This window comes from Clupea harengus, chromosome 6 (assembly GCF_900700415.2).
Source record: "Clupea harengus chromosome 6, Ch_v2.0.2, whole genome shotgun sequence".
In the NCBI taxonomy this organism is placed as follows: Eukaryota; Metazoa; Chordata; class Actinopteri; order Clupeiformes; family Clupeidae; genus Clupea; species Clupea harengus.
The window spans coordinates 23,582,881-23,602,183 of NC_045157.1; the positions used below are offsets into that span (position 1 = coordinate 23,582,881).

At 41.4% G+C, this 19,303-nt stretch overlaps 2 protein-coding genes and 3 non-coding genes across 5 annotated transcripts; 4 read left to right on the plus strand and 1 right to left on the minus strand.

The window, feature by feature from the left end:
* Positions 1 to 468: 468 nt before the first annotated feature.
* Positions 469 to 14,714, minus strand: cstf3 (cleavage stimulation factor, 3' pre-RNA, subunit 3). The gene is made up of 21 exons (XM_031569499.2): positions 14,525 to 14,714; positions 13,429 to 13,530; positions 13,162 to 13,257; positions 6,464 to 6,496; positions 5,891 to 5,988; positions 5,621 to 5,687; positions 5,495 to 5,529; positions 5,237 to 5,363; positions 5,019 to 5,096; positions 4,741 to 4,903; positions 4,317 to 4,426; positions 3,918 to 4,034; positions 3,675 to 3,749; positions 3,369 to 3,512; positions 3,148 to 3,250; positions 2,661 to 2,730; positions 2,201 to 2,396; positions 1,964 to 2,114; positions 1,662 to 1,756; positions 1,359 to 1,419; positions 469 to 1,248 (listed from the first exon to the last, which is right to left on the minus strand). The coding sequence occupies exons 1-21, from the start codon at positions 14,549 to 14,551 to the stop codon at positions 1,046 to 1,048; spliced, it is 2,151 nt and encodes a 716-aa protein (XP_031425359.1). The 5' UTR covers positions 14,552 to 14,714; the 3' UTR covers positions 469 to 1,045.
* A 1,071-nt stretch (positions 14,715 to 15,785) lies between these two features.
* rps13 (ribosomal protein S13) lies at positions 15,786 to 18,206 on the plus strand. Its single transcript, XM_012814951.3, has 6 exons — positions 15,786 to 15,889; positions 16,563 to 16,611; positions 16,726 to 16,804; positions 17,000 to 17,169; positions 17,573 to 17,673; positions 18,128 to 18,206. The coding sequence occupies exons 1-6, from the start codon at positions 15,867 to 15,869 to the stop codon at positions 18,159 to 18,161; spliced, it is 456 nt and encodes a 151-aa protein (XP_012670405.1). The 5' UTR covers positions 15,786 to 15,866; the 3' UTR covers positions 18,162 to 18,206.
* Positions 17,268 to 17,488, plus strand: LOC116220885. The gene has a single exon (XR_004163923.1). It is a non-coding gene; the product is annotated as a small nucleolar RNA SNORA73 family (small nucleolar RNA).
* LOC116220912 lies at positions 17,840 to 17,968 on the plus strand. Its single transcript, XR_004163949.1, has one exon. It is a non-coding gene; the product is annotated as a small nucleolar RNA SNORA19 (small nucleolar RNA).
* A 506-nt stretch (positions 18,207 to 18,712) lies between the features above and the next one.
* Positions 18,713 to 18,841, plus strand: LOC116220911. The gene has a single exon (XR_004163948.1). It is a non-coding gene; the product is annotated as a small nucleolar RNA SNORA19 (small nucleolar RNA).
* Positions 18,842 to 19,303: the final 462 nt, after the last annotated feature.

The following is a 19,303-nucleotide window of genomic DNA, read 5'->3' on the forward strand; positions in this document are numbered from 1 at the left end:
CACATCCACAAGGTCACAAATCGAGTCTGACAATTTAGCTGCCTAACTGCGTTACATCTTTACCGCAACTGGAAGGCTGATTACGTTCTCTCTTACATATCCTCATTTTAGAATAACATAAGAGCCTGTGAAAAGAATGCATCTGTGACAAAAGATGTGATGGGTTAGTAAGTAAGTAGTTCACTACATGGTAAAGCAATCATCTCCATCCTCTTCCCTGTGCTCTACTCAAAATATCTGGCTACATATGGCTCTGTGGTGCCCTCTAGTGGTCAGATTCAACTTATTAAAAAAAGGAAATAAATGAGGTCCAGTGCAGCTAATATTGTTTGTGTGCATGGTATTCAAAACACTGAATGTACATACAATTAAAATCAATGTATCCACCTATATATCTTATCCATCCTCTACACTTCTATCTATATACATCCTTTGCTTTAATATACGCAATGTCACAAACCAAAAACATTCGTTTTTTTTTTCCTTTTATTGGAGGGAACTTGTGTATTCTCCATTTGTCTACAAAACAGAATGAATAGATTTCTCCATCACCAGGTATACACAGGCAATTGTCAATCTGTGTCAAATCAAGGTTGAGATTTAAAAACTTTGTACAGTATAAGCCACTCAGTTTTTAAAAATAAAACTGTTAAAAAAAAAAAAAAAAAAACCCTCAAAAACGAAACAAGAACAAGACGGTGAGACACATGGATCTGCAGATAGGCTCAAAGGATAGATCTTAAAAATGATTTGCTCGCAACAAACCCAATGGACATGTGTTCATAAAGAGCAGTTGGGGAGGAAACGGATACATACATTCCTGTCCATTGTGCACGGGGGTGAAGGTGTGTGCCTTTCACCGTCATCCCACCTGTATCGGGCCGAGACGCTACTATCGAGAACCTTTCAGAGGAGAGGGCGGAGTTGTGTACAGGGATGTTAGAGCATTAACGTCCTTGGTTGGCTCAGAAAGGTGTGTGTGTGTGTGTGTGTGTGTGTGTGTGTGTGTGTGTGTGTGTGTGTTTCTGCATGTGTGTGTGTCTATTCATCGAATCCTCTTCTGCTGCCGAGCCCTGTAGATGTCGTGGACGGGCGGGGCCACGGCGCCCTTGTCATCCTCTTCGTCTGAGTCGGCGTTGGGCCTCTTCAAGGACTTGTTGGCCATGGCGTGGTTCTCCAGCGGCCCGTTGCCCTCGCTGGTCAGCTCTGGCTGTCGGCCAGTGATCAGCTCGACAGCAGCATCGACAGCTGTGGGAGACGGAGAGAAGAGGGCAGGAGAACATCGGTGAGAAACATCTGGCATTAGGCAGTAAACTAGCAAACTCTGTTGAGTCGGGTCAGGTGTGTGACACACATACTTTCTGGTAGTGTGCATCTTCTGAAGTTCTCGATCAGCTCGTCCACCTGCACAAAAGGACCCTGTTGGAAGAGAGGGATGAAGGAGAGTTGAAGTTGGGTAAACGTACTCATGTAAAAATCTCCTACCGTGATCTATATGGATACCACTATATAGCGCATTCAGAGTTGCTCAGGTGTTCAGGTCCCTTCATTTCTTTCACATTTTGTGATTTTGCATCATTAAATTTGATAGGTGGCACCAGAGTGCAAGAGTATAGATTAAAGGGGGGGGGTATTGTGTGGGACGGGTTGTGTCTACTGACCATGAAACAGGCTGGAGGGGGCAGCAGCTTCATGAGGAGCACTGCAGTTGGAGGCACAGGGAACACACCGCCTGGGACAGGGTGCAGTCCTGGAGCTGAGGGCAGAGGAGAGAGTGTCACATCGCACGCATACACCTACTAGAATGGCCAAAGAAGACACAGGCCACAAGTGCACTCACAATATATTACATTTCTGAGAAACTAAAGCAAACTCTGCTTGCTCTGAGCGTGATTTGCTCCGCTGTGAAACACAGAGTAAACACTAGTAGTCAGTAGGTGATGAGCATGGGGTTGGTACTCACGGGCCAGGTGGCGAGGCTGGAAGGGGATCATCTGGTTAGTGTCGGGTTTGGGGTACTCAGGCTTACGGTCGCCCTCTTCTTTCTGCGCAGGAGTCGAGGGCGTCACCACAGTCTCCGGGAGCAGAGCTGCCAGTTTGGCACGAGACACATCCTGCCAACACACAGGGGAAGGGTTAGGCTGAGCTCTATATTGGTTCCAATGAGTAAAGTCGGTTAAAGTTACAAATCAGTTCTTACCTTGTACCCAAGGGCCTTCAGCTCGCTGGTAGAGCAGGGGTACAGATCCATGAACTTGTATCTGTCCACCAGTAATGCAGTCTCCTTGCCCTCATATTCATCCTTGAAAGCTGTGAATCGCCTCCTCTCCACCTTCAGGATACTGGCCAGGTCTCCAATGTTACTCTCAAAGGCAAGGAAGCGGGCCCAGATCTCCCTGTTGACAATGGGCACAGGTGAGTATGCGCGGGGCACAGGTGGAGCTGGCACTGGAGATGGAGCTGAGGGTGTGGGTCAGGGTTCAGATGTTCACAAAGTAAATTACATACGCAATTATGTCGCAGACATGCAATGGCAGACTGAGCTCTGTAAACTACATATATATATTTACATATATATTTTATAATTAAAACTATATTCAAATTCAGTGGCTGTTTTCTGTGTGGACGGGTTGGATTGCAGACAGATGTTGGTCACCCACCCAGACTTCTCAGGCGACAGGCTGCCTGAGGTCAGCACCCGCTCAAACAGCACCCTAGTGTTGTTGTCCTCTGTCACCGTCGGGAAGAGAGAAATAACAAAAACAACACAAGACAGAGTCAGAGACTAAGAAACCATGGCCATTTATCAACCAATCCATCCTTCCTGAAAACTACCAAATCGCTAGCCACTCTGAATTGCAGACTAATAGCCTAGCTACAAGATGAACAGTGTACTGTTTACTGCATGGCAAACACTGTCTCCATGTTATTCACTCTCACTCTCTATGGATAGTGATAAGGGCTCACTCTCCCTCTCTCTCTGATAATCCATTAGTAAACACCATGCCACACAAGATACTACGAGCATTGTGCCAACACCCTCCATAAACTGGCATAAGAGCCATTAATGCCATGATGATTCTGGGTATGAGCTGGAAGGGGGGTGGATAGAAAGAGGAGCTCTCAAGCATGATGGGTCACCCTCACCATTAAGATGAGAGAGGTAATCGATGTAGGCGAGGATGTACTCTGGTATGTCTCCATATTTCTTCAAACCAAGCTCAAATATCTTAAAGGCCACAGATTTATCCTGTGGAGAGAGAAAATGACAGAAGAGACCAATATAAATGGCATCCACAGGCACAAACATGCTCATGTATATCAAGCTCACCCTGCCTCTCGTCTCTGAGCTGCCCAGTGACACTCACCTTGCTGCAGTAGTATTCCATCAGTGCGGCGGTCACATAGACGTGGTGCCGTGTGCGAAGATCCTCTCTGGCTTTCTTAAAAACGGTGCGGCCATGCTTGATTCCCTCTGCCCTCCTGGCAAACTTCATGTACTGAATGTAAACCTAAGGAGGAAATACAACACAGAGAAGCCAGTAAACGGTCATGTTCACTAAAATGAGTCAGTTTTGCTCTTACCTCAAAATACGTCAAGTCTGCTTTGACAGCTACAATATACACTGGGTGGAGCTCTAACAAATTGGCTTGTTCTAGCTGTAGAAACTCACCAATGTTGGATCAATGTCTTCTATGGTCAGCAGACGGTTATATATGCTGTGTGTCTTCTCGTACTTCATTCGACTCTGAGGGACACGAGAAGGAGTAGATTATGGCATTATTGGAGAAAGTCTTTTCTGTAAGCAAATTATGAAATTTGAATTTGGGCCGCGATCTATCTGATGTGATGTGATGTCTGCCACAGTGGCCCCTGATTTCACGGTCCAAGTCTGTTGTCTCTTGACTGAGCTCACCTCTTCGTAGTCAGCAAAGGCAAAGTAGAGCAGCATGTTCTTCTTCAGCAGGGTTCCTATGGCACGCTCGTAGATGTTGGCAGCCTCATCGCTGAACAGCTTGGCGTTGTTCATGTCCTACGTACGACAGAAGGGCTTCTTGTTTAAAGTGGTGTCCCATTCAGATTTGTATGTCTTTTAGTACAGTTTGATGTTAATGGTAGTCAGGTCACACTCACGATATAGCGAATTAAGGACATTCATGCACTCTTCAGGTCAACCTTTTACACAGTTGTGTTTAACATTAATATTGTCTAATCAGTAACAATTATCATAATGTCTCTGCCACAGTTATGTTTATAAGTCTCCCCTTTCCCTTCCAATCATAAAGTAGATGAAAGTGTGCAGTTCTACACTTACTCCTTTCTCTGCCAACAGCTTGCTGGACTGTTCCAGGTACTGGGCAGCTTCATACCACACATCGGGGTGATGGCCCAGGACCAACAGGCACTGCTCATATGCAAACATAACTGCAAGACAGATGAAAACAAACCATTCTCATTAGGCGTAAGGGTCAAAGTGTGTTTCGCATCAGTATGACAGTACAGGACAGTGGACAACAAGACTGCGTTTCACTTCCCTAAAAGACTATTTCTGCCCAGTAAGACTTGCTTTAGTCTTAATAAACGGACTGGTCATCTTCACACGTTATCCAGTCAGCTGGGGGATCATTTCACCCAAAACAGCTTCAGAAAGGATAAAGGCTGATGTTTCAGAAATAAATGTAGTGGTCAGGGGAAAAATGCTGACCACTGTTAGTCTGGCAGTTGAACTACAGGCTCACCTCTTTTTGTAATGAGCGTCTGGTCTTCAGTGCGCAGCGGGTTGCTTTTCTCCCACTGGATGTACTTCTTCCACATCTCCACCTGCTGGGCCTCCTGAGGGGAGTTCTGGGGAGGCACTGAGGGGGCGTTCCTGTCCAGGCCTTTCATCACGGTCTCATACTCCTGCCAAACACACACACACAAATTCAGTTCTATGGCCCATGAAAAGACCAATCATGTCTTAAATCACCACGTGTCTGCATTCCCACACCATAACTTATGTGAGAAAGGGACAGACCTTAGCCACCCTCCTGGCATTCATGTAGTCCCTGCTACGATCCTCAATCATCTTCTTGGCAAGGTGCACATTGATGCCCTGGTGGTGCAACAGGTAATGTATTACATGGGTAACACACACAATAGGGTATCAATCCTGGATTGCTTCATTTGTGTCGACTCCTAAATCCAGCACGCTATTGCAGGCCATACATGTGCCTCCATTAAAAGCGGTCTCACCTCTTCATATTTACTGTAGTCCCGCCACAGTTGCTCAATGTTGATCATGGGGTTGACGCAGCCCCTCTGGTAAACTCGCCGCACAGCAGTGATGCGCTGGTTCTCTGCGTATGAACCCACAGCCTCACTGTGGAGCAACCCAGTGAATTTAAACCCCAGTTAGAACCCCCTCTGCATTCATTGTAATGAAGAGGTACATCAGTTAGATAATGGAGAAGTATGTATGAAAGGGATTCTTCAGCATGTTGAGTCACTTACACTCCTTTTAAGAAGTTGATGTAGTCCACCCAGATCTGAGGAAAAGGGACGTGTAAATGTGATGTAAATTATACTAATTTCTCATGTGTAATATTCAAGGTCACCTGCTTGAAGAAACATTGTTACCTGGTATGACATGATCTCCATTCCAATTTTGTCCAGTGCGAAATCATACGCCTGTGCCATTTTTTCTCTGCGAATCAAGAAAGCTGTGATTACACAACTGGTGGGGAGAGCTTCAATTCTCACACAAAAAAATATAATTTATGTGTGAAATTACTGAAAAACACTATTTCAATAAAAAAACTATAAAACACACTACAGAAGTACAAAAAAAAGTATAGAAGCACACAAATTCTCTGACTGGAAAAGTATTGAGTGAGGTCATGAACGCACTTGTAGCTGGGCAGCTTTCCTTTGGTTTCTCTGACATAGGACAGGTAGCACTTCCATAGGTCAATGTGTAGTACCTTCATCAAGCACCTTTGAAATAACTGTATCAATACAATAATTAAAAAATGGTCTGTGAAGTAACAGCAACTGAATACACAATTCAATCAGTATGAACAGTAACAACAGAGACTTGTAGTGGTTTGGGAATACATTTAATGTTCATGTCATGTTACATTAATTGGCCTTAATAATAGGGTGTATTATAGCAAACAATAAAAACACAGGATAAACGTGGTTAAAACCAGAAGAGTTTGAGAAACTCATAGGACTGAATTTAAACAAAGTGAAAAACACTGAACCGTCCCTTGACAAACACGAGTCAATTAAGAGACTTTCATTGATTTGGCTTTGCCACAGGAACAGTGATTTAGGAGATGACCTTCCCCTCTGAGGGGACCCTTTAAAACTTTTTATCAACACAATTTTCCCCTGTCAGTCAAGGGTTTTAAGGGCAACATGGCTGACCATTTCCCCCTGTCAGTCAAGGGTTTTAAGGGCAACATGGCTGACACTCACCTTTTCAACTTTGTCATAGTTTTTTGCCTTTATCTGGGGACAGATCACAAATGTACAGTTAACCAGACATATTAGGACAGTTGATGAGCTGTTAAACTCATCAGCAGTAACACTACACAGCCAAACCCAACTAGATCAACAAAGTGAAGTTCACACAATTTCTTTTTAAATGTATGTCTTTGAACAGACTGACCAAATTGTCTACTTGGGTTCTCAAACAGCAGGTGGGTTTGTTTAATCCAGGATTACAGTCTAAAAATAACCTGATATTTTGTACTGCCTACCACCTTTCAGTGTGGTGTGAAAAGACCTTTAGAAGATTCAGCTGACACAATACGCCTGTTGTTGAAGACATGAGTAACATGAGTCTTTAGAGTGTTAAAATGTATCTCTCTACTCTCCGATTTATTGAAGATACAGTCTGTGACTCTGGTGAATGATTTGTGATATTTGAGATATTTGAGAACAGCCGTTCCGTGCTCCTAAGGGAACATGCTGACTGGCCAAGCCATTATGTTTTCCATTTACAGAGCCAGGTCAGTGTACTAACACCGGAGTTATTTTGAGTGCACACACTAAACGGAAAGCTAGAGGATTGCTAGGTAAAATGAGCTGAATTTAAAAAAAAAAGTGTATTAAATTAGAATCGCGGATTTCCCCTTTAGTAGGCGTACAGGTCTCATTTTTGGCTTGTGTTTCTATATGGCGTTAGTGATGTGGTACATTGGCAAACCAATATCTCAGTGTAATTTCAACTAGGACTGAATGACGGAAAAAAAAAACAGAAAAAAACAGAAATGTATTAAATGAGGTCACTACAGTGAAATGGGTTAGCCTTCCCAAGGGCTAATGAGAGAAGAGGCAAAAGATTGGAAACTGCAAACAAACATCAATGCGGTTCCCATTAATTTCTCTTTCTGGTCTACACTTCCTCATATAAAACTTCCTTACAGTCTATTGTACTGATTAACCCTTTGTTATCTATTTAAAATGTTATCCAATTATAATGTATGCCCAGTAGATGTCAGTACAGAGACCAATAAGCACTTAACTAGTGGTGCCACAAGGATGCATCTAGCCCAATGCTCCATGCGTAGAATTTTAAATTTGCCTGAATGTACAGAACGGATGCCATAGGCTGACCCTTGTGCTGGAATATTTGCATAGTGTGATTTCAATGACTGGAGCTTGAAACACTGTACTTCACTCCACTTTTTAGCATTAGCAAAGCAACAGAACCAAAATTCAGTTTGGCAGCGCATGAGAAGTGTCGGTGCTAAAGCATTTGACACAAGCCCAACGTTTGGAGGGGGATTTTGAGAAAGCTTTTACTGGCGCAGTTGTCATAGTGAGATTGACAAGTCAACCACTATTCACACTGCTATGAATTGCTGACATCTGTTTAAGTTCACTGGCTAGCTGTTCACTTTAGCGGTCATGTGGGTAGTTATCATGCATTAGCTAGCACAGCAAAAACTGTAGCTATTCTGTACGATACATTTTAAATGAGAAAATTATAATTAATTAAGTGTACGCAACGCTGTCTTGGAATATTTCCATAATGCAATTTGATTGGCTGATGCCTGTGCTGGAATATTTGCAAAATTTTATTTGATTGGCTGGTGCCTGTGCCTGAAAAGCTGAACATTTCACCATGCAAGGAAGTTCAGTTCAGCATTACACAACATTTACGGATTCAAATTCCGATTGCGAAAACATGAGTGTGCATTTCTCTGGCCACTCTATTGTCATTATGCTTGCACTTTTATTTGAAGAGTCAGACAAACCGGAGGTTCATTTTCAGTAACTACTCTACTACTCATATCTTCTATTTGGGGCTCGGCCTGAGCATCAATGTACACCAACACAGCAGAATCATATTTATATTATTTAAATATGTATATTAATATGTGAGGGTCCATGTTGCGCTACACTGCACTCTACTGGACAAAAGGATGCCTTTAAAGTGGCTTAGTCTTTTGATTTGGCCCACCAAAGTCACTCGTGGCCCACTCATGTTACTGCATGAGAGGCATTTCAGATGATTTCATTAAAATTGTATGAAATCCAAAATTTGGACTCCATTTTAAATTAGTCAACTTTCCATTTTGATATTTAACTGATGGTCTAAGGGGAACTGGCAGATTTGGACAGGGTACTAGATCAAGATAAAAGTAAAAAAAAAAAGGTCAACTTGCTATGCCAGCAAATAAACTTGGTTGACGGGGGTGGATATACACCGTAATGCAATTCATATAACACTATGTAAAAAGGTCACCTATACAGCAATGGCGTTACATTTATTTTATCATCCTTCACCTTCTCTCTCACACACACACACACACACACACACACACACATTTTCTAGTTATCCAAGATGGCCCTTTTAGACCATGGTGAATTGTGAAACCATTAATCCAAATTAAGCACAGTTCACTGGATTTCAGCAACACACCACATACCTTCACACTAATGGGCTCTACAGTCCTGTTTTAAGCACAACCTCTCACTGCACACCTCACTGAAAATCAGAAACTAGAACCTTCATTTATCCACCAAGTGTGTTCTACCATTCTCAACGGTTTGGGAACTAGGAATATACATATCCAAAACAGCCCCCCATTCACACAGCCATTTTCATTCCCAGTTTGTGCCTGGTCATAACCATAGAAACAATCACACACAGTCAGCAAGTGCACACCACTCACAGAACCATACAACAAAGCAGAGCTGACAGCTAAGAGTCCCATTTCACTAAATGACTGACTGGGGGGCAACAACAGCAAAAAGGACTCAGAGGGGACAGGACCAACTTGTCAGAACATCTGTCTTGCAGCAAATGTTAAGCCAACAGACATTTGGAAACAAATCTGTTTGAATTACCTGCAGTCAGGATTACATTACCATGGGCTATTTTCTAACCAATTCAGGCAACGTGTCATTTGAGTTATAGAATCATTTTGTCCTAATGAATAAGAAATACACAAATGCTGTCCGAATCACATGCATCGCTCTGTTAACAAGCACACATTCAGGCAAAATTATGGGCATTTCCATACACCACAAATAATGACTGAAAATGATACATAAAGATTTCAAATGATAATTGTTTTATTATTTAATGTGAAAAATCACTCAAGTCACAAAGGGCAGGTGAAGTCAAAATCATTTTAAAACAAAGAAAACAGGCTTCAGAAAAATCTAGAATGGTCATTGAACTGTAATGACAATTCAGAGTGTATACAAATATATAAATATGACCATGAAAAAATACCCCATAAATGCCATGTTGGCCAAACTTCTGGTGAATGTGTCAGAACTCAAAATCACATACCCCAACCTAAACAATACTTATTTCAAATACTTAAAAAAAAACATTTAGTACATGATCTGCGTGTCAATCAAGGCAACACTCGGGGGTAGGGTGGGGATGCTTGGGTGTTCCACTTGTTTGCAGATTATAGGTTTGATGCATCACAAATCAGTAGATTAGGTATTATATACTATTATCCATCTATAAGAGTATAATGATAAGTCTTTTTAGTATCATTAAACCATCTAAAGAGAAATTAAAAGAGGACACTGATAATTGCTTGTGTAGTATTAAATAAGCACATCTTTGCCCGTTGTAGGTTTGAGACAGGAAATGTACATGTTGTATTGACGTGTAACATGACGGACACGTAATGGGCTTTCCCTAAAATGTAGCATTACACTTGCTTGATCCAATTTCTCTTTAGTTGGGGTGCCAGCTTCACGGAGGAGTGGTTCAACAAAGAACACTCCTCTTGAAGAACACAACCGTGGCACACCTAAGGCTTTTAGGTTGAATAATTTCTGATGCAAAAAAAAAAACCTTCTGGTAATCAATTCCTAACCTTTGAAGGTTCACATATGGATAAAAGCTGAAGGAACAATAAGAATACGACATGCTGTTTTGGAAGGGTAGGGACCATAACTTTGGTAGCAGGACACAAACTACAAGGAGTTTTTAGTATCCTAATGAAATTATACATACATAAAATACAAACAAAAACAATAAATCAAAAAAGGAATATTACAAACAAATATATCCTCTCTCCCTTGCTGTTTTTTCAAGCTGAATAAAAATCGAGCTAAATTTAGCACCATTTGACCAAATTCCTCTACCATGAGCCACATGGTCAATAAGGATAAATAAGAAGGCAGACCTAGCAGAGAAAATGATCCCATCTGTTGCCATCGTCAGTTCTTTCATAGTATTTACATGATCAGTCTGAACACACACACAAAAGGTGTGCTTCAGACACCCCTGGTGATGGATATCTGGGCAAAGGACAATTTCTTAGGAAAAAGCAGTGCAAGGGTCTCTTACTATCCAGTTTCCACATTAGAAAAAAGGACAAGGACACAAAGCACACTAACAGTCACCAACCTGTTATGTATAAGACGACTCTCTTCAGGAATATACATTCTCCTGGTTCTTATGGTGCATTTTTTTTATTAAACCCTGACTAACATAGACAGGCCTTTTAAACCTCAAACTAGTTTTGTCCTTTAATGGAAACTGTCCGAATTAACATTTTGCTGTATAGAAGCAGGATTAGTAAACCATTATACTTATATGCATTTTACAGATCTCTTAATGCAATGTATTTTTTGCTTTGTGTATATACAAATTTGGCATTTTCTGCACATACCATGCTAATATGGTTTAAAGGTGCAGTCCGTGATTGTAATCCAATACACTTTTGGTGAAGTTCAGCGAATTACTCCTCACGAACCAGCCTGTTGCCTCAGGAGCTCAGAAAGTAGGGGTGTAATTTGATTGGCTGTAGATCAAAATAAATAAACTCGCTAGAATTGTGGACTTGATCTTTAAAAGGCTAAGGTGATCTGTTTTGTTGTAAAATAAGATATCTTGGAAAGAAAAATAGACCTTGAAAAGTAAGGAATCACTTCTTGTTAGAAATCTAAAATGTGATCAGTCCAAACATAATGACATGGTACTGCTGCCAAAGGTATTTGCAACTTCACAAGAATGTAATCAAGATTACATTTTAAAGTTAAAGCCACTACGCTTCAATGAAGTGTGTAAGTCAGTTTGTTTCGTCAGAGATTTGCTGTACACATAGCCTGAAGGATGTTAAGGCTACTATGCTATAATCTATGAAATCACATAAGTGAGAAAAAGGGAAATATTGAAAGGAGGGGTATTTCATTTTCAACTGACAAACCTTTAATTTGCCACTTTTTGAAAAGTTTGTTCCTTCCTTTCAATAGATGCCGGTGGGAAAGAATGCATGGGTGTAATAGAACAGCCACTAAGGAAGCGGTGCAGAAACAGACTACATGAGCAGAATTCCACAGTAAGATTTAACCAATGAACAGTAGAAAAGCCAACTCTGGCAAGTCTGCTTCTGTTGCAGCTACAGCAAACCGCTTAACAACTGGGGTAGGACATTCTACTTTGAACACCAAGGGAAAGCCAGGGATAATTTTATCAAAAGACTTCATTTCAACAGTTACTATGACAGCAAAGAACACTGCACATCCATGGATTCATTCAATCCAAACTTCCAGACAACTCAACTTTAGGGAGGCAGCCTACACCTAACACATATCTTCTAGAGGATCACATGATACTGGAACTGCAAGGCAAGCTATAAAATGCTGTCTGCCAAACACTGATTTCTACTGTAACACCATCGTGTTTATGAGAAACCAGCACTCTTCTAGCTCAATAGTTCTGCACATTTTCCAGCTTCCTTACTTCAAAGTGACAACACTGGCCAGTGAATTAAACAATTATCTGATAATCCAGGCCAAACTCAGGAATTGAGGAACCCTGGTCAAAAGCAAAAATGTAGTGCCAAACGAGATTTTGGTGTCCCATTGTTGCTGTTTACAGTTTTTGGCCAGAGACCCTGTGGCACATCTAAAGCCCTACAACTTGCTACGGTGTGAGAAAAGCATCCAATCTATGCCCTTTCAGAAAGGCTGCTAAATACTTACCAAAATCAAACAGGGCAACATTTTAATGTCAATTTCGGCCATCTGTCATTGAATTTGGTGGGCTAGTGGAAGGTTGCAAGTAAACCAGTGCATGTACGGCTGCATGTGGTATGAAAAATGCAGGCCGATATTTTGATACAAGCCACTGTATGTACTAATAATGCACCACCATTATTAGTTTGTGCCCATACTCTTTCAGTAGAGGAACTGAATGCATGAACCAAATGTTTTGACAGAACTCTGAATTGCTAAACTTGTGATGAGTCAGGTGTTCTAGTGTGCAATAAAGACACGCAAAAGGGGATCCACACAACCAAGAAGACATGTTAAACACTATAAGATTTGATCAAGTATTGTTTATGAATAGGATGACCTCAAAGAAATGACACAGGAGGCAATAAATTGACACGACAAGGGAATAAAAGGCTAAAGCACTCCAATACTATTAAAACAGTTTTAATGCTGTTGCAGACCAAACATGCAACAATATGCACTTAACCCCCATAATGCTGTAGAATAGTGTGATTTTGGGCACAGAACCCCCTAGGTTATTTACAATTTGCTGCTGGGAAAAAAAGTGGTTAAGACCAACCTTTTGCTCTTGGAGGTTTAGATTAAAATGTGTGAAATTCATGTTGTTGATCTTGTTAGGATGTGCACACCCATGCAAACATATGAGAGAATTCAAAAAAATGTATATTAACCTCAGCCTCTATGAATAGTTTCCAGAACCTGCCCGAACTTGGGAATTGGGCGACAAGTCGCTCATAGGTCTTCCTTGCTTTGTCTATAGGTTGATTCTAAAAAAGTAGAATGCATTTACATGTACATTATGAAGAGAACACTGCTTACGAATGTGAGGAGCACAGTACATTATGGGCAAAATGCTTTTGATTAGAAACCCCTCCCCTCCCTTTCTGGCCCAAGCTGGTTACCCCGTGTAGAAGGAATGCAACCCTGTGTCACTAAACCTGTGCTTCTCGAATCAGAATGCTCCATGCGTCCAGGTCATAAGGATTTTCTTCCAACTTCTTCTCTGCTTTTTTCACCTTCTCTGGGATGTATTCTGCAGCCTGAAAAACACAAAAGCGAGATGTTTACCTTAGGCACTAACTTTGTCTTTTACGACACTATCGGCAGCGTACTGTTGTGCGCTTCGTTTGTAAATGACTACCCAACGTCACGTGCTCAAAATAGCTCAATATTCAACTTTAAGGAAATCATTTATCTACCTTAACCCTACTCACAGACGAAAGTCGTATTATTTTCTGGCATAAACTTCCCCGAAAGAAATACAAACGGGTAATCCCTTTTTGGTTTAGCGATAGCTATGCCTAACAGTTTATGATTTGGCAGCTATGGGTGTTATCACCTGGCTATAGGTGTAATCAGAATCACCACGTAAATCGAGACCTTAGTTAGAACAAGCAACGCTCGCTAGTCAGCTAATTAGCCAAATAGCTCACGTTAGCTGACTTCTAGGCTCAAGAATGGCAGAGGTTGTTAGCGAGTATGGCCGCGCCACAGTAAACAAAGTTATATCACATTAGCCAGCTGGTACAACAGTTGGTAACTTAAGCCTCAGACTCCAAGCCTTACAGAAGCCGGAACTCAAGGTCAATAGCTAGCTATTTAAGTGAAAACTTTCATCTAGATGAAGTTTAAGAGTTAACTGTAGATTAACGTTACACTGCAGTGAGGCCTCATTTGCTAGGCCAGCTAGCCAGATGTTGTGCTATCAGACCATCTAACGTTAGCTATATGAACCAAGTCGGCCCCAACATATTAGATTCAATGTAACGTTAGCTAGCTAGTTAGCCATCATAAACTAGGTGCCTCGCGAGACACAATTTAGGCCGAGATTGAAGATGTAACTATACTAGCAAAATACTAATTAACGAGTTCATAGACGTTACTGCTCCAAATAAGCTATGGAGAAGGCTGCAATTACCTTAAAATTCGTTGAAATGTAACGTTAGCTACAAGTAAAGGTAGTTTAGAATGAAACCCATGAGGGCCGCAAATCATCAACCCCCGAAAAAGTGTCACGTTAATACATAAAATTACCTGGTCGGACGCTCCTTCCGCAGCCATGATTAGCTTAATTTCTTACAGTGCAACTACAAAACTGACTACACGTAGATTAATAACATATCAGGAGTTTTAAAAGACAGATCTGCATCACAAGACTACCACCTTTTCCCTTTGTAAGCTCTACAGCGGCCGTTCAAACTAAAATGGCGGCACCACAGAATTTCGCCTGTTTGCCTGCAACAATGGTATTTTCAAATGATGCATGTGCCATCTAGTGGGCTGGCATGTAAATAGATATTCAACTTTTCATGGAAGTCCAGGGACTGTCACACCAACGTAGTCACACCAACGTAGAGTCTTGCTTGAATGATAAAATATCAGTCAGTACGACTCACTCAGTGGATCTACTGCTACAGCCAGATAATACTTCCAGCACGCTAACACTGGTGTGCACTTGAGGGTTATGAGAAAGGCCGCTGCAATATTCCACAAGACACATTTGTATGAAAAGGCATACCTAGTTAAAAAACATAATAATAAATACATTTAATAAAACATATTGATACATACATGTATATGTTGATGACACTAAAATGTATATGCCAATAACTATGCACTGAAAATACAACCTTTGGCCTTGAAATACATTTATTTATTGCTGCTGAGAGAAGGCAAAGACAACAGGCGCTTATCATGAAGTGAAGTGGTCGAAAGGGTGAATAGCGCTACATTATGGTATTTAAATAAACTAGTACCAATCCAGCGAGAGTGAGGGATATTAATGTAATTCTAGCAGCTACAGGGAGCCAGTGAAGAATAACCAGCAAAGGAGTTACATGTGTCCGCTTTGGCCGATACAAAACCAAAGCCTTGTCTTTCATGTTAGCCCTGACACCACCTGTCAGCTCTCCCTGTGTGTAGCAGGACTGCTCCAGATGCCCTGACCTGTAATGGTTATCACCAGGCGGTACACATTTTTGTTATTACAAAAAATATTCACCCAGCCAAGCTATACATGTGTTAGGCTCATGAGGCATGCAAACCGGTAACATCATGTATGCCTCGTTTCCCAAAAAATCGAAACAATTCCAATTGTGGCTGAAAATGACTACCTGAATCAATAAAGTTGATCTCAGAACATACAATATGTCATGGAAGCCATTCCACTAAAAACGTCTTTATGGAGAATCCCATTCCTTTCGCTCAGCGTTAGAAACACTACCACCAGGGGGCGACTCGATTACTTTCCTTCCCAGTAAACGAAAAAAACCGATAGAGTTCTTTTCCTGTTGAAAGTGTCATTTCCTGTTGAAATAGTTCCTTCCGCACAGCCTCGTTTTGCTCTTTCTTTCCCTTTGCTCTGCCGTGCGCCATCATGGGTCGTATGCACGCTCCCGGGTAAGCAATTCGTTTTATTTAAAAAAATAGCCTAAATATATGGTTCTCAACGAATCTCAACACGTATATTTAGTGTTTAGCGAACATTTGAGTCATACAATGAATCTTTTATTTCTACACCGACCTCATTAAACGAGGGCCCAATACTCAACGTAAGCTAACAGGATGGCCGCCCATGCAGCTCAGACCATGTGAACGCGTCAGACTAGACGGAGAGTATTAAATACTCGCTTTGACATATCTATTAATCCCGTTGTCCGACACATGGAATAACTTCAATAAGATTTTGTGATGAGACATTAAATATATGCAGTTGGCCCTTAGTTCGCGATGGTGCCTCCATGTTTAACAATAAAGTTAGCTTAGTTTGGCTACTTATTGGTAGCCAACGTTAACATGGCTGGCAAACGTACATTTAGCACAACACGTCAAATACATCAGACTGTTCACTCAACGTTGTCAGCCTATGAGGTTGCTCTCGTAAGGCTATGTCTGTGAATTATGGGAGCTCCGCAAATTGAACCGTGGCTCGCGAAATGTTCCCTGGCTCTCTCGCTGCTGCGGACGGCGTGTTTCATATTCCTACAGCATCCTATAGGCACCTTGTCGTTCCTGGAGTGACAATCCATATAGTGTATAATGTATCTTTTTTTGGTTTTGTTCCCTGTTACAGAAAGGGCTTGTCCCAGTCCGCCCTCCCATACCGACGCAGTGTGCCTACTGTAAGTGTATAGGATTTCCTCCTTTAACTGGCTTGTTTTTTTTAATGTTCATGCCAGGTCAATTGTTAGTTCAGTATATATCTGTAGCATTAATTACTGTATTTTTCTCCATAGTGGCTTAAACTGACCTCAGATGACGTGAAAGACCAGATCTTCAAACTGGCCAAGAAGGGTCTGACCCCCTCTCAGATTGGTATGTGTCTTGGCTGCAGCCTGTAAAATTGACATTTGCATGAAGCAAAGGCCTTAATTAAGATGAATGGCTGAGATAAAGGGCAGATAAGTGTTTTTATATATGGTGGAACAGCTTAAAGGAATATTAAGTTTCAGTGTGTTGCTGTTTGCTGTACACATGCTTGTTGTGGACCTGAGTTGTTGCTCCATGCAGGTGTGATCCTGAGGGACTCCCATGGTGTGGCTCAGGTGCGCTTCGTCACTGGCAACAAAATTCTGAGGATCCTGAAATCCAAGGGTTTGGCTCCTGACCTGCCCGAGGATCTGTACCACCTGATCAAGAAGGCTGTCGCTGTGAGGAAGCACTTGGAGAGGAGCCGAAAGGTACTTTTATTTTGTCTTGTCAAGTCCGCTTGATGACAGGCATGCTCATCTCATTTTTACATTTGTCTGCATTGCCTTGTTTACTGAAACTAAACTGCCCAACGTGGTCATCCTGTGAGTTGCTCTCATAAGGCTCTGTCCGTGTGGCGTATGGGAGCTTAGCACTTTTTGTGCAATGATGTATAGTCCCGTTCCACGACGTTGTAAAGTGAGACGCTCCCTGGCTTTCAGGCTGGTGTGGACGTAGCCCTGCATATTCCTACACCTTTCCAGAGCCCATGGGCAATTACTGGGGGGGAAAACCATGCAGTGCACATCTCTTAAGTAAAGTTTCTGTTTTGGTGTAGTGATGGTTTGTGGCCATAAGAATTTCAGTAAAAAAAAATTCTCCCTCTCTACGCAGGACAAGGATGCCAAGTTCCGTCTGATTCTGGTTGAGAGCAGAATCCACAGGCTGGCCCGTTACTACAAGACCAAGAGAGTGCTCGCTCCCAACTGGAAGTAGTATGTATCAAGTTGTATTTCACAAAGACAACGTGTGATTCTAAAAACTAGTAGGAAGGATGGCCTAGGTCAACACATGCCACAATATTCAACTTAAATATTGAATTTAACCTGGTGTGGCCCATCATTTGATATTGCTGATTGTTTTAGGTAATCAGTTATGGACATGCACATTTCATTGTCCCATTCTTTTCCTGTAAGAACTGAGATATTTCGAATGTGCTATATAAACCCTGGAGGTAAATTAGCGGTGTGGCTATGATGTGCCAATACTGCCAGTCCCCTTCATACATACACTCTTGTGTAACTAACCTAGTTAGTATCAGCAGTGTTCTCCATCTTCATGTGCTAAACGTTCTGAATGTGAAGCTTTTTACTGCAGGGTGTTTCCATATATTTTCAATGTTAGGATTTTATTATTCTATATCTAACCTCTCTCTTTCTCTACTTGCAGCGAGTCCTCAACAGCATCTGCTCTGGTGGCATAAATGCAACAAAACTTTTGAGAAAATAAAAGGATTTCTGTTAAAGTACTTTGTGTGGATCTGCTTTATTGACACGGCTAGTTTGTCTGGGCATGTGTTGCATTTTAGATCACTAGGAACGCCCGGCTGGTTTAGGCATCGTCAAGTAATCTTTTGATCTTCACAGTAGTGTGTATTTGAGGGAGCACACGTGTTGCATACAAAAGTACGATGGCGTATTGGGACCATATGTAGGTTAAAATGTATAGAGCTCAGGAAGGATGGTAATATTCTGAGGGGAAAAACCTCAGCATTTCCTAGTTTAAATTCGAACATTTACTAGGTACAAACCATGTTCTCTGAGATTATAAAGTCATGCATTTGTGAGATGGAAAAACTTGGGAAAGTTTTGTCAAAGAACCACACCTAACTTCCAGCCTCTTTATAGATGCCCAGCAGGTGTGAAATGCCATTTAATGTTAGAATTTCACTTCTGTAGATACGAGTAATGCAACTTGTGGAAGAATCTAAATTATTTGAGATTGCTGATTTATTTTAAGTAATCAGTTATGGACATGCACATTTCATTATCCCATTCTTTGTCTATAAGAACTGAGATATTTCTTATGTGCTATATAAACCCTGGAGGTAAATTAGCGGTGTGGCTATGATGTGCCAATACTGCCAGTCCCCTTCATACACTCTTTTGTAACTAACCTAATTAGTATCTGCAGTGTTCATCTTCATCTGCGAAATGTTCTGAATGAAGATTTTTACTGCAGGGTGTTTCCATATATTTTCAATGTTAGGATTTTAATATTCTATATTTAACCTCTCTTTCTCTACTTGCGAGTCCTCAACAGCTTTTGCTCTGGTGGCATATTTTGAGAAAATAAAAGGATTTCTGATGAAGTACTTTGTGTGGATCTGCTTTATTGACACGTCTAGTTTGTCTGGGCATATATTGCATATTAGATCACTAGGAACACCCACCTGTTTTAAGCATCGTCAAGTTATCTAGAACTCTGAAATGTTTTGACTCAAATTCTAGCAGTTACTAATGCAATGGAGTCCAAGGCAAATAATTGCCGGGACTTAATTTTGGTGTGGAAACATTCTGTGGCCTTTACTAACTTGATTTTCAGTAACTTCCAGCCTCTTTGTAG